Source organism: Mchenga conophoros, linkage group LG7, assembly GCF_057382185.1.
Source record: "Mchenga conophoros isolate Kocher_MC1m ecotype Shallow Benthic linkage group LG7, M_conophoros_male_GT1.1, whole genome shotgun sequence".
NCBI classification, from domain to species: domain Eukaryota; kingdom Metazoa; phylum Chordata; class Actinopteri; order Cichliformes; family Cichlidae; genus Mchenga; species Mchenga conophoros.
Window position 1 is genome coordinate 26,406,443 of NC_140532.1, and position 21,416 is coordinate 26,427,858.

Sequence of the window (21,416 nt, forward strand, 5' to 3'; positions counted from 1 at the left end):
TTCTCCCTTACCCAGTGGAGATACTGCTGCCCCAGCAGAGAACACCATAAAAGATTACTGATGCTCACTGATGAGTCTGGCTGGAGTCCAGTTGTTCCAGTTGTTGGAGTCCTGAGGCCCCAGACTCCAAGCTGTCGCTGATGACTACCAAGGTAAAATTTACGGGGTCTGGCAATACGTTATTTGCTCGGGGCAACCCAGTCACAACTTGGGCATGTACATGTGGTGACCCACAGTTGGGAGCATTTAAAAACAGTTTTTTCATCCAAATCCCAAAAGGTTGATTCTGTTAATCTGGATGTAACATTTTCAGTGGATGAAATGTTTCATTACTCACCCAAGTGACTTCCTCAGTCTCAGCTGACTGCAGGTTCCCCCAACCTTATAAACATTACATTGCAATAGTAAAATGCATTGTTTATACAATTAAAGAAATTGTTACAACAGTAGGAGTGGGAAAATCTGAATTTTGGTACATGCTGAGAAAGAAAGAAAGCACTGGTGAATTCAGTAATGCAAAAAGACTTGGACGTCCACAGAACACAGTTGTGGTGGATCAAGCCATAAAATCCCTAAACCCTAAAAGCCATAAAAATGAACACCACTTTCTGGGAGGTAAGCATATCAACATCCATATCTACCATAAAGAGAAGATTGCATTAAAGTAAATACAGAGGATTCACTGCAAAGGGGAAGCCACTCATATGCCTCAAGAATAGAAAGGCTAGATTGGACTTTGCTAGAAACATCTAATAAAGCCAGCACAGTACTGGAAAAATATTCTTTGTACAGATGAAACCAAGATCAACCTCGACCAGAATGATGGCAAGAAAAAAGTATGGAGAAGGTGTGGAACAGCTCACGATCCAAATCACATCATCTGTAAAACAGTGTGATGGTTTGGGGTGTATGGCTGCCAGTGGCACTGGGACACTAGTGTTTATTGATGATGTGACACAGGACAGAAGCAGCCGAATGAAGTCTGAGGTGTTCAGACATACTGTCTGCTCAAATCCAGCTACGTGCAGATGAACTGATGGGAGTCGTTTCAGGACATTATGCTCCCGAGCTCGTACTAACACGCTGAATGGCATGCTTGAATGTTACTTGAGAATATATTTGACTGTGTTACAGATTAAGGGACAATCTCTGCTGATAGGTGAAGGTACAATCTCTGCTGATAGACGCCCACGCCTCGGAGGAAGCCGATCCACGGATTAGGCCCTGGAAGCCGTTTCCTTCACTTACATTAGTTAACATCACTTTAAGGGGATTACATTTGTGCTGCCCCACTTGCTGCAACAATGAGTTTTATGTTAAGACACTGAGGATATACTTCCACCTTCACTGTCTGTCTCTTTGGCAGTAATTGACTCGTCCTATTTGGCTAGCAGCACTGAAACTCCAGTTGTTAGCTGTAATGTCCAGCTTTGTAAAGCACTTTATAAATGAGGACAGTGTGGAGGAGAGCCCGTTTGAGTCACCAGACCGACAAGCTGCAGTCCGACACTCCAGCTTTGCCTCGCCAGGCCGGGTGTACTGTGTGCCCTTGCTGAAAACACTTTGAAATTTATTAATAAACTTCTGACGACAGATTCAGATTTGACTTCAAAACTGCTTGTCCTGTCTTTAAAGCTTGTGCCTTCAGCAATTTCATCATAAATGCTATTTTTGAACAGTCTGAAGAAAATATCTGGCTCTGCTGGCGAAACACTAGAGAGCATTAGGTAAGAAAGCCACAACTTTTTTCTCCCAGCTTACTCCAGAATTCCTCTTTCTCTTCGGACATCCAACCTTTGGGCATATGCACTGACAAGAACATAATAATAATGTTACCTTGTAATCTTGTAATAAATATTACAAATTAAACATTAGTCTTCTTAAGTCTTTGGACTGAGATGATCCCTTTTTCATTAGTGTACATCTTTCACTTTAGATTCTGTCAAAACTGTGTTTTCTAAGACTGGATGAGGCCATTTCTTCTTTTTTTGTGTTTGGCCATTGGGTAACTTCATCTTTCTCCAGCAGTGGTCAACCTCACACTTTCCACATATTTATAGTCTTGACACTATTACAGTCTTTTTAATAATTTTTAATGTACATCATTTGGATACTTTAAATCCTATCGCTAACTATGCACTCTGAAAAGAAAAAGCTGTAAACTGGCTTATAAAAATCTATAGGTTTTCTGGTGTTGGCTGGCAGTAGTAATGGAATAGGTGACAAAACACCCAGTCACCCACTTTTCAGTTATTTATTTGTAAAAAATGTTTGGAATCATGTAAGATTTTCGTTCCACTTCTCACGTGTACACCACTTTGTGTTGGTCTTTCACGTGGTCTTTCAATAAAATTGATTCATGTTTGTAGCTGTAATGTGACAAAATGTGGGAAAGTTCAAGGGGGCCGAATACTTTTGCAAGCCACCTTATGTTGTCACACACAAGGTGTTTTTTTTTTTTCAAATGGTGCAACAGCGGCAGCACACTCTAACACATGCTCAGTTACTCTCAAAAGAATAGTCAGGCAGGAGCTACTGTTTGACCAGCGGATCAGCCAACATGCCAGTGGAACTGAAAGGGAACATTTTAGTGACAGGGGCCAACAGAGGCCTTGGTTTGGAGCTGGTGAAACAGCTGGCAGAGACGACAGGACAAGAGGCTCACATCTATGCCTGCTCCAGAGAGCCTGAAGGAAGCAGAACTGAGGTGAGACTGTTACACATAAATGCTTCTTGTGGTTCTCACATCAACTGCTAGAGCAACCCTCACATGCACACATGTGAAGGTTGACTGTGTATCATCTGTTCATTTCACTTATTTTACTTATATAGTGCCAAATCACAACAACACAACTTTGTATTGTAAATAAATTGTTATGTTGTTATTGTCAGCATCTGCAGATAACTTGTAATTATGAGAATACAACATAAAAAAAGTCATGAAAGTATGAAGAGGGGTCCATTTTCATTTTACAAGGCCTAAGCTAACCTAATAGTCTAAAACTAGTCAACAAATTTGGTATAAACATCTTTCATTTGGTTTCAAAGTGTGACGGTGTAGCACGGCTAACTCTACGGGGGTCTGGCTGCAAAACTTCTCTCGCAGGCTCCATTTTCAGCACAGAAGCAAAAGATGTAGCAAAGCTGTTGAAGGCAACTTGATATGTCAGTTTTGATCACTACGAAACAGTGAAAAGTGTATATAAGGTCTGCAACAAATCGGTGTGCATTAGTTGTGTTCTCAATTTAAGTGTTGCTGCATTCTCCGGGTTGTTCATTTATTTCCCTTCAGTCACAGATTGTTGGACAATACATTTGCTATTGACAGTTAACATCTTAACTGTACATACACGTTCTCCTTACACTGTTGCTTTGGAATCTGGAATTCCTGAGGACAAGCCTTAGATTTGTATGCACATCAATCATTTCTGTTGTGAGTCACTGGCTATAGACGTGATTTCATGGAATAACAACATAAATATTTATATATATTCTTTCTGTTCCCTTCAGGCACTGAGACAGTTAACCACCCGACATCCTGGAAAGATCACTATAATCAAGCTAGGTAAAAACAATCCGCCTTCATTTAACTCTGCATACACTTCCAACACCATTTCCAAATGTGTGCTGAAACATTTCCAATTATGACACTAAAACACTGGAGGCTCACAGACAGTGAATTCTGGAAGTGTTGCTGAGTCTATGCACTGATTTCTTACTTACAACTTAGTTATTAAAATCTGAGAACCTTCCCACTACGGGTGCACTCAGGTTTTTGATAGTGCCTTACTTTAATCTCATCAGGCCTCTCACATAATAATGGAAGTGTTGAAATATTCACTTGAGAATCTGAGATTCAAAGGCAAATACATACATAGAAATGAAACCTTTTTTTTAAACTCATAATCTTCCACAGTTTTTTTTTGACATTCAAAAGACCTTGGTCATTATGATTTGTATTTCTATACATCTACCTGTAGATGTTGCAGATGAGGAAAGTATCTCAGCTGCTGTGCAGGCTGTGCAAGATCAGATCGGGGATGCTGGGTTGAATATCCTTATCAACAATGCTGGTATTAGGAAACCGGCCTTGTCAGGAGCATTATCTGCTACCAAGAAAAACGACATGATGGAGGTGTATGAAACCAATGTGGTTGGACCATTTACCATTGCAAAGGTTGGTTTGTTCTCTGCAGACGTGGGAAGTACAAATACTTTGTTACGCAAGTAGAATTTTCAGGTATTTGTGCTTTGAGTATTTCATGTTCTGAGAACATTGTACTTTCACTTCCCAGATTTTTACCCAAACACCTCTACTTTTTACTCCTTACATTACATTTTTGAAACAGACTCATTTCTTAGGTTTAACATATTTGATGGGAGTTTCACATTTTTATTTCACATCTTTCATTTTATTTTATTTTTTAAATGTGCTATAATTTCACACATGTAAACTGTAAGTTTTGTACTTTCAGATGTTTCTTCCACTCCTGAAAAAAGCAGCACAGAGGGATTCTTCTGCAAAGGGCAATGGTATGTATCTGTTCTTTCATGTTATGTTGAATGTAGGATACCATCATTGGGAAAACACTCAGTGGAGTGAGTACATACTTATGGTTTCATGCTCCATCTCACTGCAACTGTGACTAGGTTATTTGGTCAGAAGGTCAGTGATTTGATCCCCATAACTTTGAATTATAAGCAGGCAAAATAATTAAGCCCAAATGTCCTGTGTGCATGACAAGCAAAATTCAAAGGCACGAAATAATGTGTTGTAAATGTGTGAGTGGTACCCCGGCTTGGCAGTACAGGGGTCCATTTGAGCTTTCATATTAAAGTAATGGGATTAGCTTGCCTGATAAGAGTTAATATGAGATTATATCCAATTTACAAAAAGCTGAGTTGAAGATTTGCCTAGCTGCAAGTTATCCACCTCCTAAAGCCAGTTCAATTCAATTCAATTGCCAAATCACAACAATGGTTGCCTCAAGACACTTTATATTGTAAAGTAAGGACCCTACAGTAATACATAGAGAATCCCAACAATCAGACAACCTCTATGAGCAAGCGCTTGCCGACAGTGGGAAGGAAAAACTCCCTTTTCACAGGAAGAAACCTCCAACAGAGCCAGGGTCAGGGAGCAGCGGCCAACCAATTGCTGCAACTGGTTGGAGATGAGTGAAGGAAGACACGACAAAGACACCTTGTAGAAGAGAGACAGAGTAACGTTTAAATGGCGATTATTTTGTACCGGAATGGAAAAGTAAAGTGTGGAGGAGAGAAACAGCTCATGATCGGCATGGGCACGTATGGCTGCCAATGGAAGTGGGTCACTGGTGTTTATTAATTATCTGACTGCTGATAGAAGCAGCAGGATGAACTGAGAGTACAGGGCTGCACTCTGCTCACATTCAGACTAATGCTGCAACACTGAGCAGACGGAGCTTCATAGTGCGATCCAAAAACCCAAGATTTGCTCAAAGCAAAGAAATTAAATATTCTTCAATTGTCAATGAATGAAAGACATTAATACAACCGTTATATCCATCCATCAAGCCACTCCGGATCTTCTGGGGGCACACACAGTTTGTCAGCAGAGAGGTGTAATCTCGCCAGATCCTTTCCTGAATAGGACTAGAAAATACGACAGAATATGCAGAATTCTAGACAGTTATACTTAAAGAAGAGTGGAGCGTTTTCTCTGCATTAATACATTTACAAAAGTAAATAGATTTGAATTCTTTCGCAGGTGGATTGCATCACAGAACGTGTTGGTTGGTGCAGGTTCAGAGATGCAAACTATCCTCACACACACAGTTCTTTTCGTTTCCCAGTCATGATGCTAATCTGTTTGTCCCACTTTGTCTTAGATAATAAAACTGCCTGCAGCTCAGCCATCATCAACATCTCCACAGCTATTTCATCCATAGAGAAATGTCCAGAGACCTTCTCAGCAGCACAGATGTATCCTTATAGAATAAGCAAGGTACTGTTAAAAAGAATCAAATATCCTGACTTTCTTCCTAAACTTGTTTATTCTGTCTGTGCTTATCTTTTAGAGTTTTTCTTTACTAACATTTTAATAAGTAACTGTGATTCAATGACATAGACCAGATTCAGTGAAAGGAGCTTGACACGCAGTAATTAAAGCATCATGTGGTTCAGTTGTTTGGCTTTAGACACCTGTATTGATTAATAATTAATAATAATTTCAATAAGTGTAATACTTATATGTTTGTATTACGCTTAACAATAAAGAAATGTGCTGTTTCTCCTGTCATCAGGCAGCACTGAACATGCTGACTCGCTGTCAAGCCGAAGACTTCAAGACTCACAATATAGTGGTGACAGCCATACACCCAGGCTGGGTCCAAACTGAGATGGGAGGAGAAAAGGTGACGTGATGAAAACTTTAAAATACTTTATTCAGTGAATACATTTAAACATTATGGTTTTCCTTTAAACAGCTTTCATATGAAACAATCACATTTGCTGAAACCCACCAAATCTCTGTTACAGATTCCAGAAAGTTCTTTTAGGTCAAACAAGTACTGTGCTTATGTAAAACCTTATATCGTTGTACGTTTCACTAGACAAGCGTAATGTAAGTCCTAGCATTACATCACTGCTTGTACTAGCTCTGAGATTTATACATTTGGATGCATTATTGTAAGTTCAGGGTAAGTAAGAGCAGCTTAGTAATAAAAAGACAAACACAGCATGAAACACTCACCGATTCTGTTTTCTGATTTATTTTTGATAATCCAATTACATTTTACATAATATCAATGTTGATATGAGATGAAAGTGCTAACAACCACACCACGACCATCCTTTTCTCCAATAATGATCATTTTAAATCTCTAATCTTGAAACTGCAAACAAAAATAAACTTCATTTTTAGCGTTTAGCTTGTTAGCCTTCCCCATATTAGAAATCATAAAGCTTGTTCTGATCCAGCCGCTTCCTTTCCAGTGACTTTCTTCTTTTGTGTGTCTGTTGTCTCCCACAGGCTCCTTTGACCACCGTGGACAGCGTACTTGGCATGCTTAGTGTGATATCGTCACTTAGCAACAAAGACAGCGGGATGCTTCTGGACTGGCAGGGCAACACCATCCCCTGGTAGCCGTCATGTCAAAACCAGGCTAATAGACAATGTTTTCAGGTTAAAATTCAAATGAGAAAAAACATACACGAATATAAACATAATAAAGCATTGAGGAGGAGATTTTTTTAATTAATTTTATTCTTTTCTTTTTTTTAACATGTACTAGAAGCTTTCTGCAAACTGAACTGCTGGCCACGGTTCACCAGAGAGGAAATGAAATGACTTCACGATCTATAATCTGGCCATGCTTAGAAATTTGTCTGTTTTCATTGCGGGGAGACAATAATTTCCTACAGTGGAATAAAATTTAATCTGAAATTTCAGACAGTATTATATGTAAAGATTCATTAATCATATTAACATCTCTATAAGCATTTCAGCCAGTAAGCAGAGTTTATAGTTTGGAGGTGGCATAGAAATGATGGTATACAGAGAAAATTAGCACTGGAATGAACAACATTTGAACTTCAGATGGTTGTTAAGGCGTCTGTGTTGTCTTTCACAAAGGCTGTGGCTTCCAAATGCTCTGTAGTAACAGATATTATTATAAACATGAGTGCTAACAGCTGGGGAAATAATTTTACTCTACATGTTTGCTTCTGTAATAAAGTGATAAACCGGTTTTGTTCCCAACCTGTCACATTCCCATTAGTCTTTCTTCAATGTCATAAAAATATAACGAGACAGTTTTCCTTTAACCTTAAAAAAAAAAAAAGAAGATCTACTAATTTTCTCTTGCCGAGAGAGAAATCTGATAGCTGACCACGTGTAGCAGACTGAGACCTTTGACGTTTATACATAGAACTGAGATCATCTTTGGTTATTAGGAAATTATGGCAAAACAGATACCTGTGCAAACTGCCTGCATTTTCTCAGGTAATTCCAGTAGTGAGTCTGACACTACGTATCATTTTCAACTATTTAATAATAAAAAATACACAATATGACGAGACCAGAGAAAAGGAAATGCAGGTTTAATTGCATTTGCTGTCTTTAAACTCTCATTCCTTTTGACTTTTACATGCCTATTAAAAAATACATACAGTTTTCAAAAATAAAATAAAATTAAAATAAACATCTTAGATGGCGTGGAAATAATCGCATCTGCAGTCCCGCACCTGCACGGCTATGTCGGCATGTTTTGGCAGCAGCGTTGTGTGCTCGGGGGGAACCGGATGCAGAGTGGACAACTCAGCAAGCCTCAGACGGCTCAGACACACACGGCGTGCTCCTGTGTGGGGTTTGGAAAGTTTGCCTGTATTGGGGATGGAAAAGCATTCCGACATTCGACAACACAGAGTCATACATATCATCTGCAATTTACACATCCATAACAATAATTATATTAGGATCGAGAATCAGAGCCATATTACATTTTAATTATACGGTATAGCAATATGACAGTTACTGATGTTCTGTCTAAAAACTACAGTTATGTTCCCATCTTTTCTTACGTGTATGCACTGCAAGTGCTATAGTCTTCTTTTTTCTGATTTTCTGAATACATAGGTAACTTAAATATTTACACTGATTATTTTACAGCCTATGGCCCAGCCCACTGACGAGAAAATGTTTTTTTTTTTTTTTTTTTGTCTAGAATAAAAAGTGCAGAGTGGAAATGGGATGAAATGGTCCCAGTGAAAGGCAGCACAGGGAGGAAGCGAAGGATGGGAGTAAAATTGGTGCTCCCGGTCCGAAACAGGGTCCCAGACCCCAAGGACAGGATCACTCAGGATTTCCATGCATGCCAGGACTGTAAGAGATAGCAAGCCTCATCCTGTAGAGGCACACGGGACTCCTCACACACCTGAAGGGTGTTCAGGGTTTTGTGCAGCACTTTGTGATCCAGCAAACTCCAGGTTCTCCTAGTTAGTGCTGTATGGGGTACAGAGGGTTGTCTGCCCAGTGTTACTGCGAAGATTCACTGCTCCGAGGTTCTGGAATATTTCAGTCACTGTTTGGTTTGTTTTCCTCCTCCCCCTCTGCCTCTACATCACTAAGAGCTGTCCCAGAACCATCCTTAAATGCTGAGTACACCCTGCAAGCTCCCTCACCTTCTCTGTCATCTCTCTGGAGGCTCCAGGGGAAGGATACTGAAGTGCTGCTGTCTTCGTACTGATCACAATGTCTTTGAGTTTTTCACAGAGGCTGTTGCTGCTTTGGGCTACCCGTGCCCTCACTTCTGGAGATTTGGCCTGGCGTGACAGCGTGTCACCAATGAAGACCAGCTTGTGTGCGCTGAGAATGACAAACTTGCTGTGTGCCACAAAGATCTTTGGTGGCTGGTTGGAGTTGACAGCAGTAAAAAAGGCATCGATGGCATTTGTCACCGTGGTGACGTTCTGCTCGCATTGCTCTTGATAGAAGAGAATAAGCTGACGGTCACCGTGGCACAACTTGGAGGAGGCGGGGCCTCCAGAGCCGTTCTGGGCCAGGTAGTTTGCCAGAGAGTTGTGTGCGGATGGAACCCAACCGGTCATGTCGTTGTTGATTGGCCGGCTGACCTCCTGCTCCAAACGCTCAAACTGTTTAATCTGGAAGATGATAAAGAATGAAGACACAGTTAATAACTAGAATCTGCAATGACAACAAGTTAGAATTTCTTTCCGTTGTTTTAAATTGTCCAACAAAAGTCCTCTCTGAGATTTGTGCCTGTTCTGTTCATACTGACCTACTAAATACTAAAGCTCTGGGTTGAACAAAACACTAAGCCACCAAACTCTGACAGATTTTACTTTCTAGAAAAGCTGCCACTAAAAACTCGTACTGTTTTCTATTTCAGCAAGCAACAGCTAAAAGTGAAAAATCACATGTTGGCCAACGCTGCTGGCTGCTGGAGCAGCAAGCAGTCCTGCTCAGTTAGGGCCTTTCTGTGTGACATTTGCTCTGCATTTTCACGGCCCTCCATAACTCTGGCTTACAAATCAGGGAGGTTAGATTAACTGATGAGTCTAAATTGCAGGCAGAGAGTGCACAGAGTATAATAAATAATGAATAATTAAATGAATGCAGGCTGTAGTGTAAACAATTTGGAGCAATGGCGTTTGCTCTGAAATCTGGGTTGTGTTCGAAGCTTGTGTATGAAGCGCCTTGAGGCGACTTTTGTTGTGATTTGGCGCTATATAAATAAAATTGAATTGAATTGTCGGTTTCCTTTGTTCATTGTTGCCATGTGAAAGTTCGCACTCCCACCTCCAGTGGGTCGCTTGTAGTGATGAATCCAAATCCAAATCAAAAGAATTTCATACACAGTTCAAAGCTTTGTAACAAATGTACAGTGTGTGTGTGTGTGTGTGTGTGTGTGTGTGTGTGTGTGTGTGTGTGTGAGAGCTGGTGTTGGAGGTCATTTGTCCCTCAGTTATTAAGAACCACTGAAGCAGTTTATTTGTTTACTGTTATTTGGTCTGACTTTGTCAAAGAAATGTAAGAACCAGTAAGGCACAGTGAAGGTAGAGGTGTAGCGTAGGAGACAGGAGGCAGCTCGCGAGGAGAAGCAGATGGTCCACCGAAGCTCGGTGTTTTGATCCTCAGCTCCTCCGGTGTCCTCACACTGAGGTGTCCTACAGACACGTACCTGCTGCTGCTCCAGCTGTGTCTTATTGTTTCGGATAATGTTGCCTTTCTCCAGCAGCTGTCGTTGGTTCTTCTCAAACTCTTCCTTTCCCTGACAGATCAGCATATAGACACACAGTTAGTACACTACATGTACACCCACCCATAGAGACACACACACCACTCAATCTAAAACACGTCTTTGTTGGTGACAAACAGGAAGTGATCGATCAGTGCTGGAGCACCATTTTCCCTCTTATATTTTTCTTAGTCTTGCTAAAATACTTGTCAGAGACTTCTTTGATTAGAAAATGTGTAGTACAGTCTTACAGCCTCACTTGTAATGTTTTCACTGTTTAATGAGCATTTGGTATTTTTTCCGGAAGTGTTGTTTCAAACAATGTGACATAGTAAACACAGTAAAGAATAATTCTTAAGTCATGGCTGTGTAAGTGGTCAGAACCAAAGTGTGATCAATTCAATTCAGTTTTATTTATACAGCACCAAATCACATCTGTTGCCTCTACCCACTTTATATTGTAAGGTAAAGACCGTACAGTAATACATAGAGAATCCCAACAATCAGTCAACCCCCTGTGAGCAAACACTTGGTGAAAGTGGGAAGGAAAAACTCCCTACTAACAGGAAGAAACCTCCAGCAGAACTGGGCTCAGGGAGAGGTAGGAATCTGCCATGAGCCCAGTTCTCTCTCTGGTGGAGAGACAGTGCTAACGACTGCACCACTGTGACACCCATAAACCACAGAGCGTTTTAGGAAATGGAGAGCAGCTGCTCACAGAAAACTCAGATTCATTCACACGCTTGTACCAGTTAAAGCTGCAATTACAGAGGAGACTTTTTTTACGCAGAGCCGTGATTTGACACTTCGTTTCTGCAGGGAAACACTCATGACGCATAGCAAGGCTTCATGTGATGGTCTTGGACATGCAGGGGGTTTTAGGAATTAAGTGCAGCAAACATTAAGTCCCTGTAGTCAAACAGACAAGTTTAAAGACCAAACAATGATTGAAACCATTATGGCCGAGTGACTGGACCTGACGACTACTGAAACAGTAAGTCTCTTGGGACACTCAAGCCAGCAGTAGTGAGTAGCTGCTGTAGAAGCAGGAAAAATGGTGAACTGATATGATTCTGCTTATGTTATTTATATACGTAGGCTGTCTCTCTCTACCACCAGCCTCCTATAACTGAATCATTAGCAGATGCTTCAGATGTGTGGAGCTTTGGGAGCTCTGGTACAATCAGTGCCAAATCTGAGCGGATTTTCTAAATGTGCTAATGTAAACATACAGTCACACTGCCAAGCTAATATGTGATTCCTGTTATTGTAAAGGGCTCAAATCTGTGTCTGTGTGTACCTGCAGATGTACGTAGTCATAGTCCTCCATCCATCCTTCCTCTGTGGTCTCATATGGTCTCTCCACACCTTCCTCTTCTTCTGCAGCAGTAAACTTTGGTGGGGAGGGAAGGGGCCGTGACTGAATGTTCACTTTCTCCCCTCCTTGATAGCTTCCACTTCCAGATCCTGTTGTGTGACCACTAAGCTCCCCTGGGATAGGAGGAAGAGGCATTTGCTGCTGGCGAGTGGTCTTTTTAAAGAGCAGTGAAGCGTTGCCATGGAGAAAAGAAGCAAGCTGCTTGGCATCGTCAGGGATACCTCGCGCCGTCATGATCAGTCGATCTAAGTCATCCCCTCCCGGCGGTGGTGCTGTGAGTGCTGCGTGTGACCAAGAAATAGCGTCTAAGCTCTGACTATGTCGAATCAAATTCTGGAAGATCTCCTCCATCTTCCCGACCTGGCGGCCCAGTTTGGCCTGCAGTGAGCGGTCTGTGGCCTGGGCAGCATTCGCCACGGCGCCTCGGGCAAATTCTAAGAAATCTCGGACAGTGGTACGCACCCTGTCGGCAGCCTGATGAATGGCTGGGAGGTTTCCTTCAAGATGAGCCGGGCTTCTCCAGTTGCCTGTGATGAATGACATCATGAAGGAAACACTGGACTCAACAGCTTGCTGAAGACGAGACAGACGTTCCATGGCCTGATCCATTTCCAAGACCAGGGGTTTCCCTGGAATGGAGCCAGGAGCAGGAAGCGAGGTGGTGTCGCGGACAGGAACCATATCTAATGAAGAAGCAGAGTGATTGCTCCTTGTGCTTCCTGTGCTTGAGGCAGACAGCCGCTTGAAAGACATGGACAGCTCTTCACTGGCTGACTGGGCATCACGTACAACCTGCAAAACACATTAGCGTAGCATTAGAATCAAGTCACCCATTTCCTGATTGTGTGCTAAGCTAACTGCGTTAGTTTCATCAGTAAAACAATCATGCATTGATGGTCTTATTATTTTTTTACAAGGAAACAAGACTAAATAAATAGATAAATAAAATAATACATACACGTTATTACAGAGAGAATAAAAGGAATAATAAACAGAAAATTATTTGCAAATGACTGAGGAGTAGAAAAAAAATCAACCGATCCACAGTTAAACTGACAATTACAAAATTGTGAAAACCAGCAGGCCTGCAAAGCAGCCCTTCATTAGAAACCACGAGCAATGCCAGACAGCAGAGACGCTAGCTGAACAGCAGTCACAGCTTGGATTAAACAGCAGCTTTTAATAACGGCTGGATTTACTGCCAAGAGTGGGGTGTATTATTCATTTAATCTGATGGCATCTTAAGTGTAGGCTTCATGCATGAATGTGCAGCCGTGGCACGACTTATAATGGCAGCCTTAATAAGTCCGACCTAGTCACATCACATTATAGGCATGCAACATATGACTACATGTCTTTTATACATCTTTGGGTTACTTAGCTCGCTGAAATTGTTATCAACTTGGCTCTACAACTTCACATTAATTCTAGCCTAAAATGAATAAACGATAACTGAAACACTATTTTGTGTTAAGCCTTCAATGAAGACTATGTTTTCAGGTCAGGTTAACACACTACTAATGTTTAAACTCCTGGGTTTGTACACAATGTTGAGCTTCTTGGTGAGATAAACCTGAGTTTATCATAACTGCAGCATCATACAGCAGCTGGAGCCGTTCATTTTCATTTTAAAAGTAAGACAGTTTGTGTGCGTGTGTGTGTGTGCGTGTGTGTGTATCGCTGCATTCACACAGCTACTTATAGGATGCAGCCTTTTGAATTATTAAAGTAGTTATTAAAATAACCACAAGTTCAACCTCATATATTATACACCACTTAACATACTGTTCAACGAAGCATGTGATTAATATCACACAAGCACCGCGGCTCTGTCTGTCACTGTTGTGGGTCTGCATGAATAAAGCTGTCGAGACCATTAACTGAAGAGCGAGCTCCTGTGTGTCTGAATAGCACAACAGCATCACACTGCCAGAGTCACAAAGCCAGCAGTGCTCTCTGCATAGCGATGACGATGATGATGATGATGATGATGGAACATCTTACACAAACTTGATTTCATGCGATTAAACAAGCCGGCCCTGTAGCTGTCATACCTGTGGGGGCACGTCATAGACATTCTGCTCAGCCCTCTCCCCCGTCTCCTCTCGTTCCCGGGGGAAGTCATAGACATCCTGGCCAACACGCAGTACAGCTGGGATGTCATAGATCTGCTGAGGGGCCTGACTGGCCCCACTCCTGTCCCTATGATAATGCTTATCAGTCAGGATTGGGGGCGGGACATCATACACATCCTCTGGAATTGGCGGTTCGTCATCATTGCTGCTGAGGTTGTTGTGTAAGTACGGGCCCGGAGTGATGGGGACTTGGGGCTTTAGTTTGGCAAAGTGAGGTGGCACATCATACGTCTCCTCTCTGATTGGTTGAACATCACTGACATCCTTACTCACTGATGGGGGGAAGTCATAAACCTGAAGCGACAGAGAAGTCTTGTAAAAACACTTTATCTTATAAAGATCTCATTAAAATAAATAAAAATGAAATGAAATGAAAGACAAGTGTCATATTTATTATTATAATGTGTGAATAAAACTGCTTTCATCTCTTCCTTGCACTGATTAGTGTTAATCACACTTTTAAACAGATTTAATTAATCAACTGTAATGGTATGTGCTACGTGGTGCATGATTTCATATAGTAATATGAACACATTTTAGGCACTTTGAGGAAAGTACTTTAAAAAATAACGAAGTGAATAATGTTTAACAAATTGCTTTCAACAAATTGCAGTTTTAAAAAAAATCTGTCGATATGATCAATAATTGAAGTGAGTCTTTAAAGTCTTCAAAATCCACAAGTTGTCTTTTGAACGTGCACAGAGCTTCTTGTGGCTCTTCTGCAGGTTTAGGCTGCCTCCATGCTTTCTGCATGTTCCTGTAATCCCAGAAACAGACATCAGGGCCTGCTTCTTCATGTATGGATTCATGTCTTAGATCAGATCAGATCAGATGGCTGACAATTTGGCCTGATCCTGGCATCCTCAGGACTAATTTTATCCACTATAAACATGGTTAAGTGGCAGACCTGAACTGCATGGCTGCAGCATTCTTGTAAGATAATAATAAGTGGTGAGAATATCGCACGATCATCATGACCCTGACATCTTACTTTTAGAGATGCAGCTCTTCAGTCAGGAGGCGGTAATTTACATTTTGTTAGCATCCATATTAGAAACAAATTAAAGATGTTTTAACAGGATGCCTTTGATTGCTACTCATGCTTGTTTGCATACTTTTTTTATTACTGTGTTTTTGGGTGCTCTGTTTTTGCTTCTTCGTTGTAAGGTTTACACAGCCACCTGCTAACAGCTGCACCCGGGCAGACAGCAACACTCTTCAAACTGTGAGCAGTCAAGCTGGAAAGTATGCAGAATGCTGTGATTAACTTTCAAATGAACAGAAGAAGGTTTCTGGTACAAGTGGGCTCATGTCAGCCGCACTCCTCAAACTAATCTAGTTCCAACTAGTTCCATTGTTACCTGTGGTGCAATATGGAATAAAGGTCAGCACAGTTAAAATACAGTTTGCAGAATGTGAGTCAAAGAGCCAACAGAACACAGAAGACAACGAGTTACACTGGTGACAATTTGAGAATTTTTTAAAAAAAAGAAAAGAATTCTCTGAAACCAGTGCAGTGCCGTAAAAACATTTATAGAATCAATCACTGTTTTAGCAAAACTGAACTATTTTCACTAAGTTAGACTTCATTTGCTGATTTGCCTACTCAGTGACACACTGACGTCATTTCCTAAACAAATCGTAACTCAAAATCAGTTAGTCTTGTTGCTAGTGGGAAATCTGTGCCACTCAGTTTGACATCCATCAAAGATGAGTTGAAAAGGTTATGTTTTAAATATTACAGGTTTTATCTGTTATTTACCATATCATGTTTTAAAGGGACCACTGTTGTAAAGAGCAGAGTCTGGAGGACGACCTGTCTGAACACGCAGACAGGACTGAGCTCAGCAGAAAGTTCTGCAGCACTGACAGCCAGTCTGAGTGAAGTGCAAGCTACTTTGTTTAGTTGAATACTGCAGAAATGTACGGCACGTCTACTACAGGTTATCAAACTACCAAAATTATTTCCCTGTCGATGCAATGGGGGTACATTTCCAATGATTATGTCATATCTTATGACATGTACACACAAACACAGCATCAAACAATTACAGAAAGACAGTAAGATGGTTATATTACATGATAACTCCCAAATCGAAATCCTTACCATCTGCTGTGGGTTCTTCTCACTGCTTGCAGGGGTGTCATATATATCTTGACCACCAGAGGGACCCTTCATCACCATGGGAGGAGTGTCATACACCTAAACATTTAGAAGCGACAGACATAATTATTATATAAATAAATAGCATCATAATTACTTATAGTTGCTGCAGACTGAGCTGAGCTCATTTCAAAGCAAGAGAATGTAACTGTTTGCAGTTTGAAGCTGTGGGGTGAAGGAAGCCACTGAAAAAGTTACTCATGAGTTTGTTGAGGCAAAGAAATCCATTAATGCAAAGTCAGTCACCTCATTTCAGCCAAACAAAGAAACTTTTCTGTTACTGAAGACAAAAATGAAGAGACCCACACACAACAGCAACTAAAGACAGCTGCAGCTAAAGACCTAGCAGAGCATTTAAGGGCGGGAATTTGCTCATGTCCATCAGTTCCATCAGGAGTTTGGCCAGTTACTACTGAGTCTGTGGAAACCAAATGAATGTCCAGCCAAACCAGTGAGTAATACAACAGTATTACTGTTGTAGTAGTACTGCTAACAAAATAATGACCTGCTAGGAATAAAGGAGTAAAATCTGTGCATTGGAATTTCTATATACTGACTTATAGTGTGTGTGTGTGTGTGTGTGTGTGTGTGTGTGTGTGTGTGTGTGTGTGTGTGTGTGTTTAATTCCATTTTAATAACCTATTTAATAACCTATTAAAGCAAAATTGAAGGACCGTGATGATTGCCTGGAAACGTGTGATAGCTTCTGTGTGATAACAACAACACACACATACAATGAGCAGCCTCACCTGTGTGCTGTATTGCTGCCGGGTGGGCGGCACGTCATATATGTCTGGCTGAGCTGGAGGTTGAAGTCTGGGCGGAACGTCATATTCATCCTGGTCTGGTTTCACTGCGTCGTACACATACACCTGTCCAACACGGGTAGGAACTACCACCTGAATGCAAAAGCACAGAGGCAGGTGTGTCAGTCAAAAATGGCCGAGAGCTGTAGTTGTATGACAAACATTAATCTGATAACACAGCCAGAGATAATTTATATTCAGTTCAGACCATGAAAATCTTTAAATGCATATAACAAAAATATTTCAGCACAAACAAAGATCAACCCCTTATCTGTTTGCTGCTTCTTTACACTGAATGAACAGACACTAAAGGGTGCTCAGTCTCATCAAAACATGCTGCCGACACACAGATGCACATGGGGCAATAAAAACAGTGCAATGGCTCAGTCATAGTTGTCGTGGGAACCGGAGTGCCCCATTGTTTGCCTGTTTAAACTGTGTATTATGTGGTTTGACTACAGAGTCAACCAGCCAGGCTGGGAAACCACAACAGCTGTTCAATATAGCACAGCAAAAGCACCGTTCTGCTGTCCTTTCATCCTTCCCTCCTCCATTCGTTCCTCTTTATTTCCACAACATTTCCATGTGCTGGATATATCAGAACAAACCGAGCCCCACACATACCGCCTGAATAAAGTGGCACAATTAAAACATCAGCATTGAACCAAAAAATGTCATTTGCTCCGCTATAAACACTCAAGAACAGCAGTAGCAGACTCAAGGTTAGAGAACACTGACTTTGAGTAACAGACACTGCTACAAACCTAATTTGAAACCTGTTGAGACCCTGTGTGAAATCTATAAAAGCAGCATCAGCTAATCCCAAAATCCAATATTTTATTCACAACAGAGTATAGAAAACATACCAAATATTTAAACTACAACATTTTATATTTCATGAAAAATATTAGCTGAATTGAATTGATGGCAGCAGAATGTCAAAAAAAAGTTGGGATGGAGGCAACAAAAGGCTGCAAAGGTAGTTGGCACTAAAAAGAAGCAGCTGGAGGGAAATTTTGCAACTAATTAGGCTAACTAGCAAGACGTCAGTAACATGAAAGAATATCTTAGACATGCAAAGTTCCTCAGAAATAAATTTGGGCAGATGTTCACCAATCTGCAAAAAACTGCATCTATAATTTGTAAAACAGTTTCAGAATAATGTTCCTCACAGTGACTATCTCATCGTCTACAATACATAACATCATCAAAAGATTCCAGGAATCTGGACAAATCTCTGTGTGCAAGGGAAAAAAGGTCAAAAATCAATACCGGATGCTATGATTTTGTGCCCTCAGACAGCAGTGCATTAAAAACAAGCATGATTCTGTTACTGAAATCAGTGCATGGGCTCAGGAACACTTCCAGAAATCATAGCCTGTGAACACAGTTCACTGTGCCATCCACAAAAGCAGACGAAGAAGCCATTTTTGAACACGAATCAGACACCCTGCTGTTTCCTTAAGTCGACTTAAGGTGCTTGTTAACAATGGGACAACATTCCTCTCCCAAAAGTCTCACAGATATTTATAGTTCTGTATTGGTTATATTCAGATTCTATGCCAACTTCTGTTGACATTTTGTTTAGTTGTTTGGAGTTTCTTCTTTGTGTTTCATCCCTGTGAGCTTTCTGGAGAGTTGGATTATTTACTTTGTTTTCTATCCTTGACATTCATATCTTAGACCAGAGCAGGAAATCTAAATAAAGGTTACTGGGTCCTTTGTTTGAGTCCACTCCCTGTGGAACCTTGACAGTAAAACTGATGCTTTACACTTGTAAAGGATGTTTCCTTATGTAGTTAACAGGAGTAAACCTAACAGCAGATCTACCCTGCACCAACAGAGGTCGGCAGCTTCCCCTAAACATACTCCTGAACAATAGTTATATACTGCATGTTGCCAGGTTTCCTTCATATTGTTCAGTGGCTACTTTCAGATGTACTGTCCTAAAACCCTCATGGACACCTAAATCACTGTCCCCATCATCACAGATCACACTGACCAACAATAAAATGCCTTTGCACAAATTCAGCTATGATGACTCACTGAAGGGGAATTCTTTTGCATGCCTAAATGGACATAAACTCATAGGGGGCAATGTGTGATACAAGCTAGGCTTTTGTGCCATGTAGATGATTCATCCCAGAAATCATTGTTCAACTGATGACCTTTGCTCGAGCAATGCCCCTCCCTCCTCTTCTCCTTCTTTCCCTTTTCTCTCTTTCCTGCTCTTTGCTTTATGCTGAAGAGCAAAGACTGCATAAAAAGAAACCAGTGTGTTGCTAGAAGGAAAAGCAGACTGAAATCTTGGTATCTGCATCAAATACAGGGCAATTTTAACTGTTCAAATCAAAAATGTTCAAATCTATATGACCACTTATTTTGCAGAATCTAAAAAGATGCAGTGGATAAAACAGGGCAAGGTCCAGATGGAAGTCTGTGTGGTCTGTTTGAGCTAGTGGACATGTTCAGCTGCTCCACACTGTAATCTGTCCTGGCCTCTCACCATGTTCTCCATTGTGTTACTGTGTGTCTCAGAAAAGAGATTCACAATAAAATATGCAAAAAAATATCCCAGAACTCTGCTCATTAAATAGTATATATATCTGACACTTGTCTCAGATATTTGTGTTACATTGTCTTAAATTGTTGGATGGAGTAGTTATGACATCATTTCTGGTACATTTTTTAAAATATTATTTGATGCCACATTAATGCGCCACATGTCAGCCACTAAGGCCTGAAGAGCAGATTTTTTTTTTTTTTATCAAGAATGTCTCTGCACATTTGTCTTGTTGAACACCTTGGTAATAAAGAGACACCCTTTTATAGGCCTTCAGTTGGGACTGAACCAGCTGATATTAATTTGCACTAAATGGCAGGTTTGTTTCCTAATTACTGATGGATTTCAGTGGGTGACATGACTTTCTCTGCTTTGTTGCACCTTTGTTTCCTCAATACATTTTCCCTGTGTCATTGCTCATTATAACACATAACTCAGTTTAAAGACATCTGTAGTTTGATCTCTCTGCATGTGTGGATTTGTGGATTGGATGGGCTGTTACCGACAAATTTTGAGCACCTTTAGAAATACACAACAGTCTCCAGCAGTTCCAAGTATAAGGAATTTTCTTTTTCTTTTTGTTTTAAATAAGGTTATATTGTCACCTTTGCTGGTGACACTATTGGGGATTTATTCATAACTGAAGGCACACTGAACCAACATGGCCACCACAGCATCCTGCAGCAACATGCCATGAGCTAAACCCAGTTGAGATGTTTGGGATGAGATGGACTGCAGAGTGAAGGCAAAGGGACCAACAAGTGCTCAGCGTCTCTGGAAACTCCTTCAAGACTGGAGTACAACACAGGACTCATAGCCCTTGCTTATACCAGCTCAGTATTGGTCTAATTCTAATAGTTTCAGTCTATTACATCTGAAGTGTCTAACACTCTTAAGTCATATCCTGGGTCTGTGTGTACAAAGAGATTCAGAGGGAGAGAACAGGAAAGAACTGATAGCCTTGATCCAGGATATACTTAGATTTCCACTTCCTGCCTCCACACATATTAATCATAGTATAGCCATACTTTTCGTGTCCATAAAGAAGGGGATCGCTGTGTCCATACTCTTCTGTCTTTGCCCATATACCTATTAACAATTTATAAAGTTTGAATGTTTTTGTACTTTATAGTCAGTCTCTATTTCTGCTGTAATTTTATTTATATTACAAAGCCAAATGTGTGCATTATATTAAAATTTCAGCTATAAGTGAATGTGTCATTCCAAAACTTTGGATAGTACCTGCCCCTCCCTTCCTTCCCTCCCCATCTCCAGCTGCCTCCCTCTTCCCGCTCCTCCACAACCACCCACACATGCAGGGCCTTGGAGTGGGGGTATGTCACCAGGGTGCAGAGGAGGCTACCCCCCCCCCCCCCCCCTGTCCCCTTCTGGCTGCCTCTGCCTCAATTTTATCCCACAACTTAGACATTCACATTAGTCACACTCTCATTACACATACATATAGGATCTTGGGGGTGGGCACAATCACGGAGTCCAATTTACCATCAGGGTGTATACCTCACCCCTGACGTCGTTGCCCACCTCTCAATTTTAAATACACTTAGTCATTGAGGGCTAGCAGGAGGGACTATGCGCTTACCTGCTGCTCCATGGCAGGTAGCTCCATGCCC

General features: G+C 41.0%; 2 protein-coding genes across 4 annotated transcripts in view; one reads left to right on the forward strand and one right to left on the reverse strand.

The window, feature by feature from the left end:
- Window positions 1-2,215: 2,215 nt before the first annotated feature.
- Window positions 2,216-7,903, forward strand: LOC146570233 (uncharacterized). The gene is made up of 7 exons (XM_085283152.1): window positions 2,216-2,707; window positions 3,511-3,565; window positions 3,981-4,177; window positions 4,476-4,533; window positions 5,871-5,986; window positions 6,285-6,395; window positions 7,013-7,903. The coding sequence occupies exons 1-7, from the start codon at window positions 2,561-2,563 to the stop codon at window positions 7,124-7,126; spliced, it is 798 nt and encodes a 265-aa protein (XP_085139278.1). The 5' UTR covers window positions 2,216-2,560; the 3' UTR covers window positions 7,127-7,903.
- A 162-nt stretch (window positions 7,904-8,065) lies between these two features.
- The window catches only part of bcar1 (BCAR1 scaffold protein, Cas family member), a 46,516-nt gene continuing 33,165 nt past the window's right edge, over window positions 8,066-21,416 (reverse strand). For all 3 annotated transcript variants that reach the window (XM_085283147.1, XM_085283148.1, XM_085283146.1), the window contains exons 3-8: window positions 17,166-17,315; window positions 16,360-16,455; window positions 14,172-14,546; window positions 12,040-12,909; window positions 10,683-10,772; window positions 8,066-9,642 (exon numbers count right to left, since the gene is read on the reverse strand). In XM_085283147.1, coding sequence (XP_085139273.1) covers window positions 9,097-9,642; window positions 10,683-10,772; window positions 12,040-12,909; window positions 14,172-14,546; window positions 16,360-16,455; window positions 17,166-17,315 — 2,127 coding nt within the window. In that variant the 3' untranslated portion in view covers window positions 8,066-9,096. The remainder of the gene's footprint in view (window positions 9,643-10,682; window positions 10,773-12,039; window positions 12,910-14,171; window positions 14,547-16,359; window positions 16,456-17,165; window positions 17,316-21,416) is intronic.

Bases quoted from the DNA above. Each gene is read 5' to 3' on its own strand.
- LOC146570233 (XM_085283152.1), top strand. From the start codon at position 2,561: ATGCCAGTGGAACTGAAAGGGAACATTTTAGTGACAGGGGCCAACAGA. The intron at 4,534-5,870 runs GTATGTATCTGT...ACTTTGTCTTAG, and splicing joins TTCTTCTGCAAAGGGCAATG to ATAATAAAACTGCCTGCAGC. The intron at 5,987-6,284 runs GTACTGTTAAAA...TCCTGTCATCAG, and splicing joins ATCCTTATAGAATAAGCAAG to GCAGCACTGAACATGCTGAC.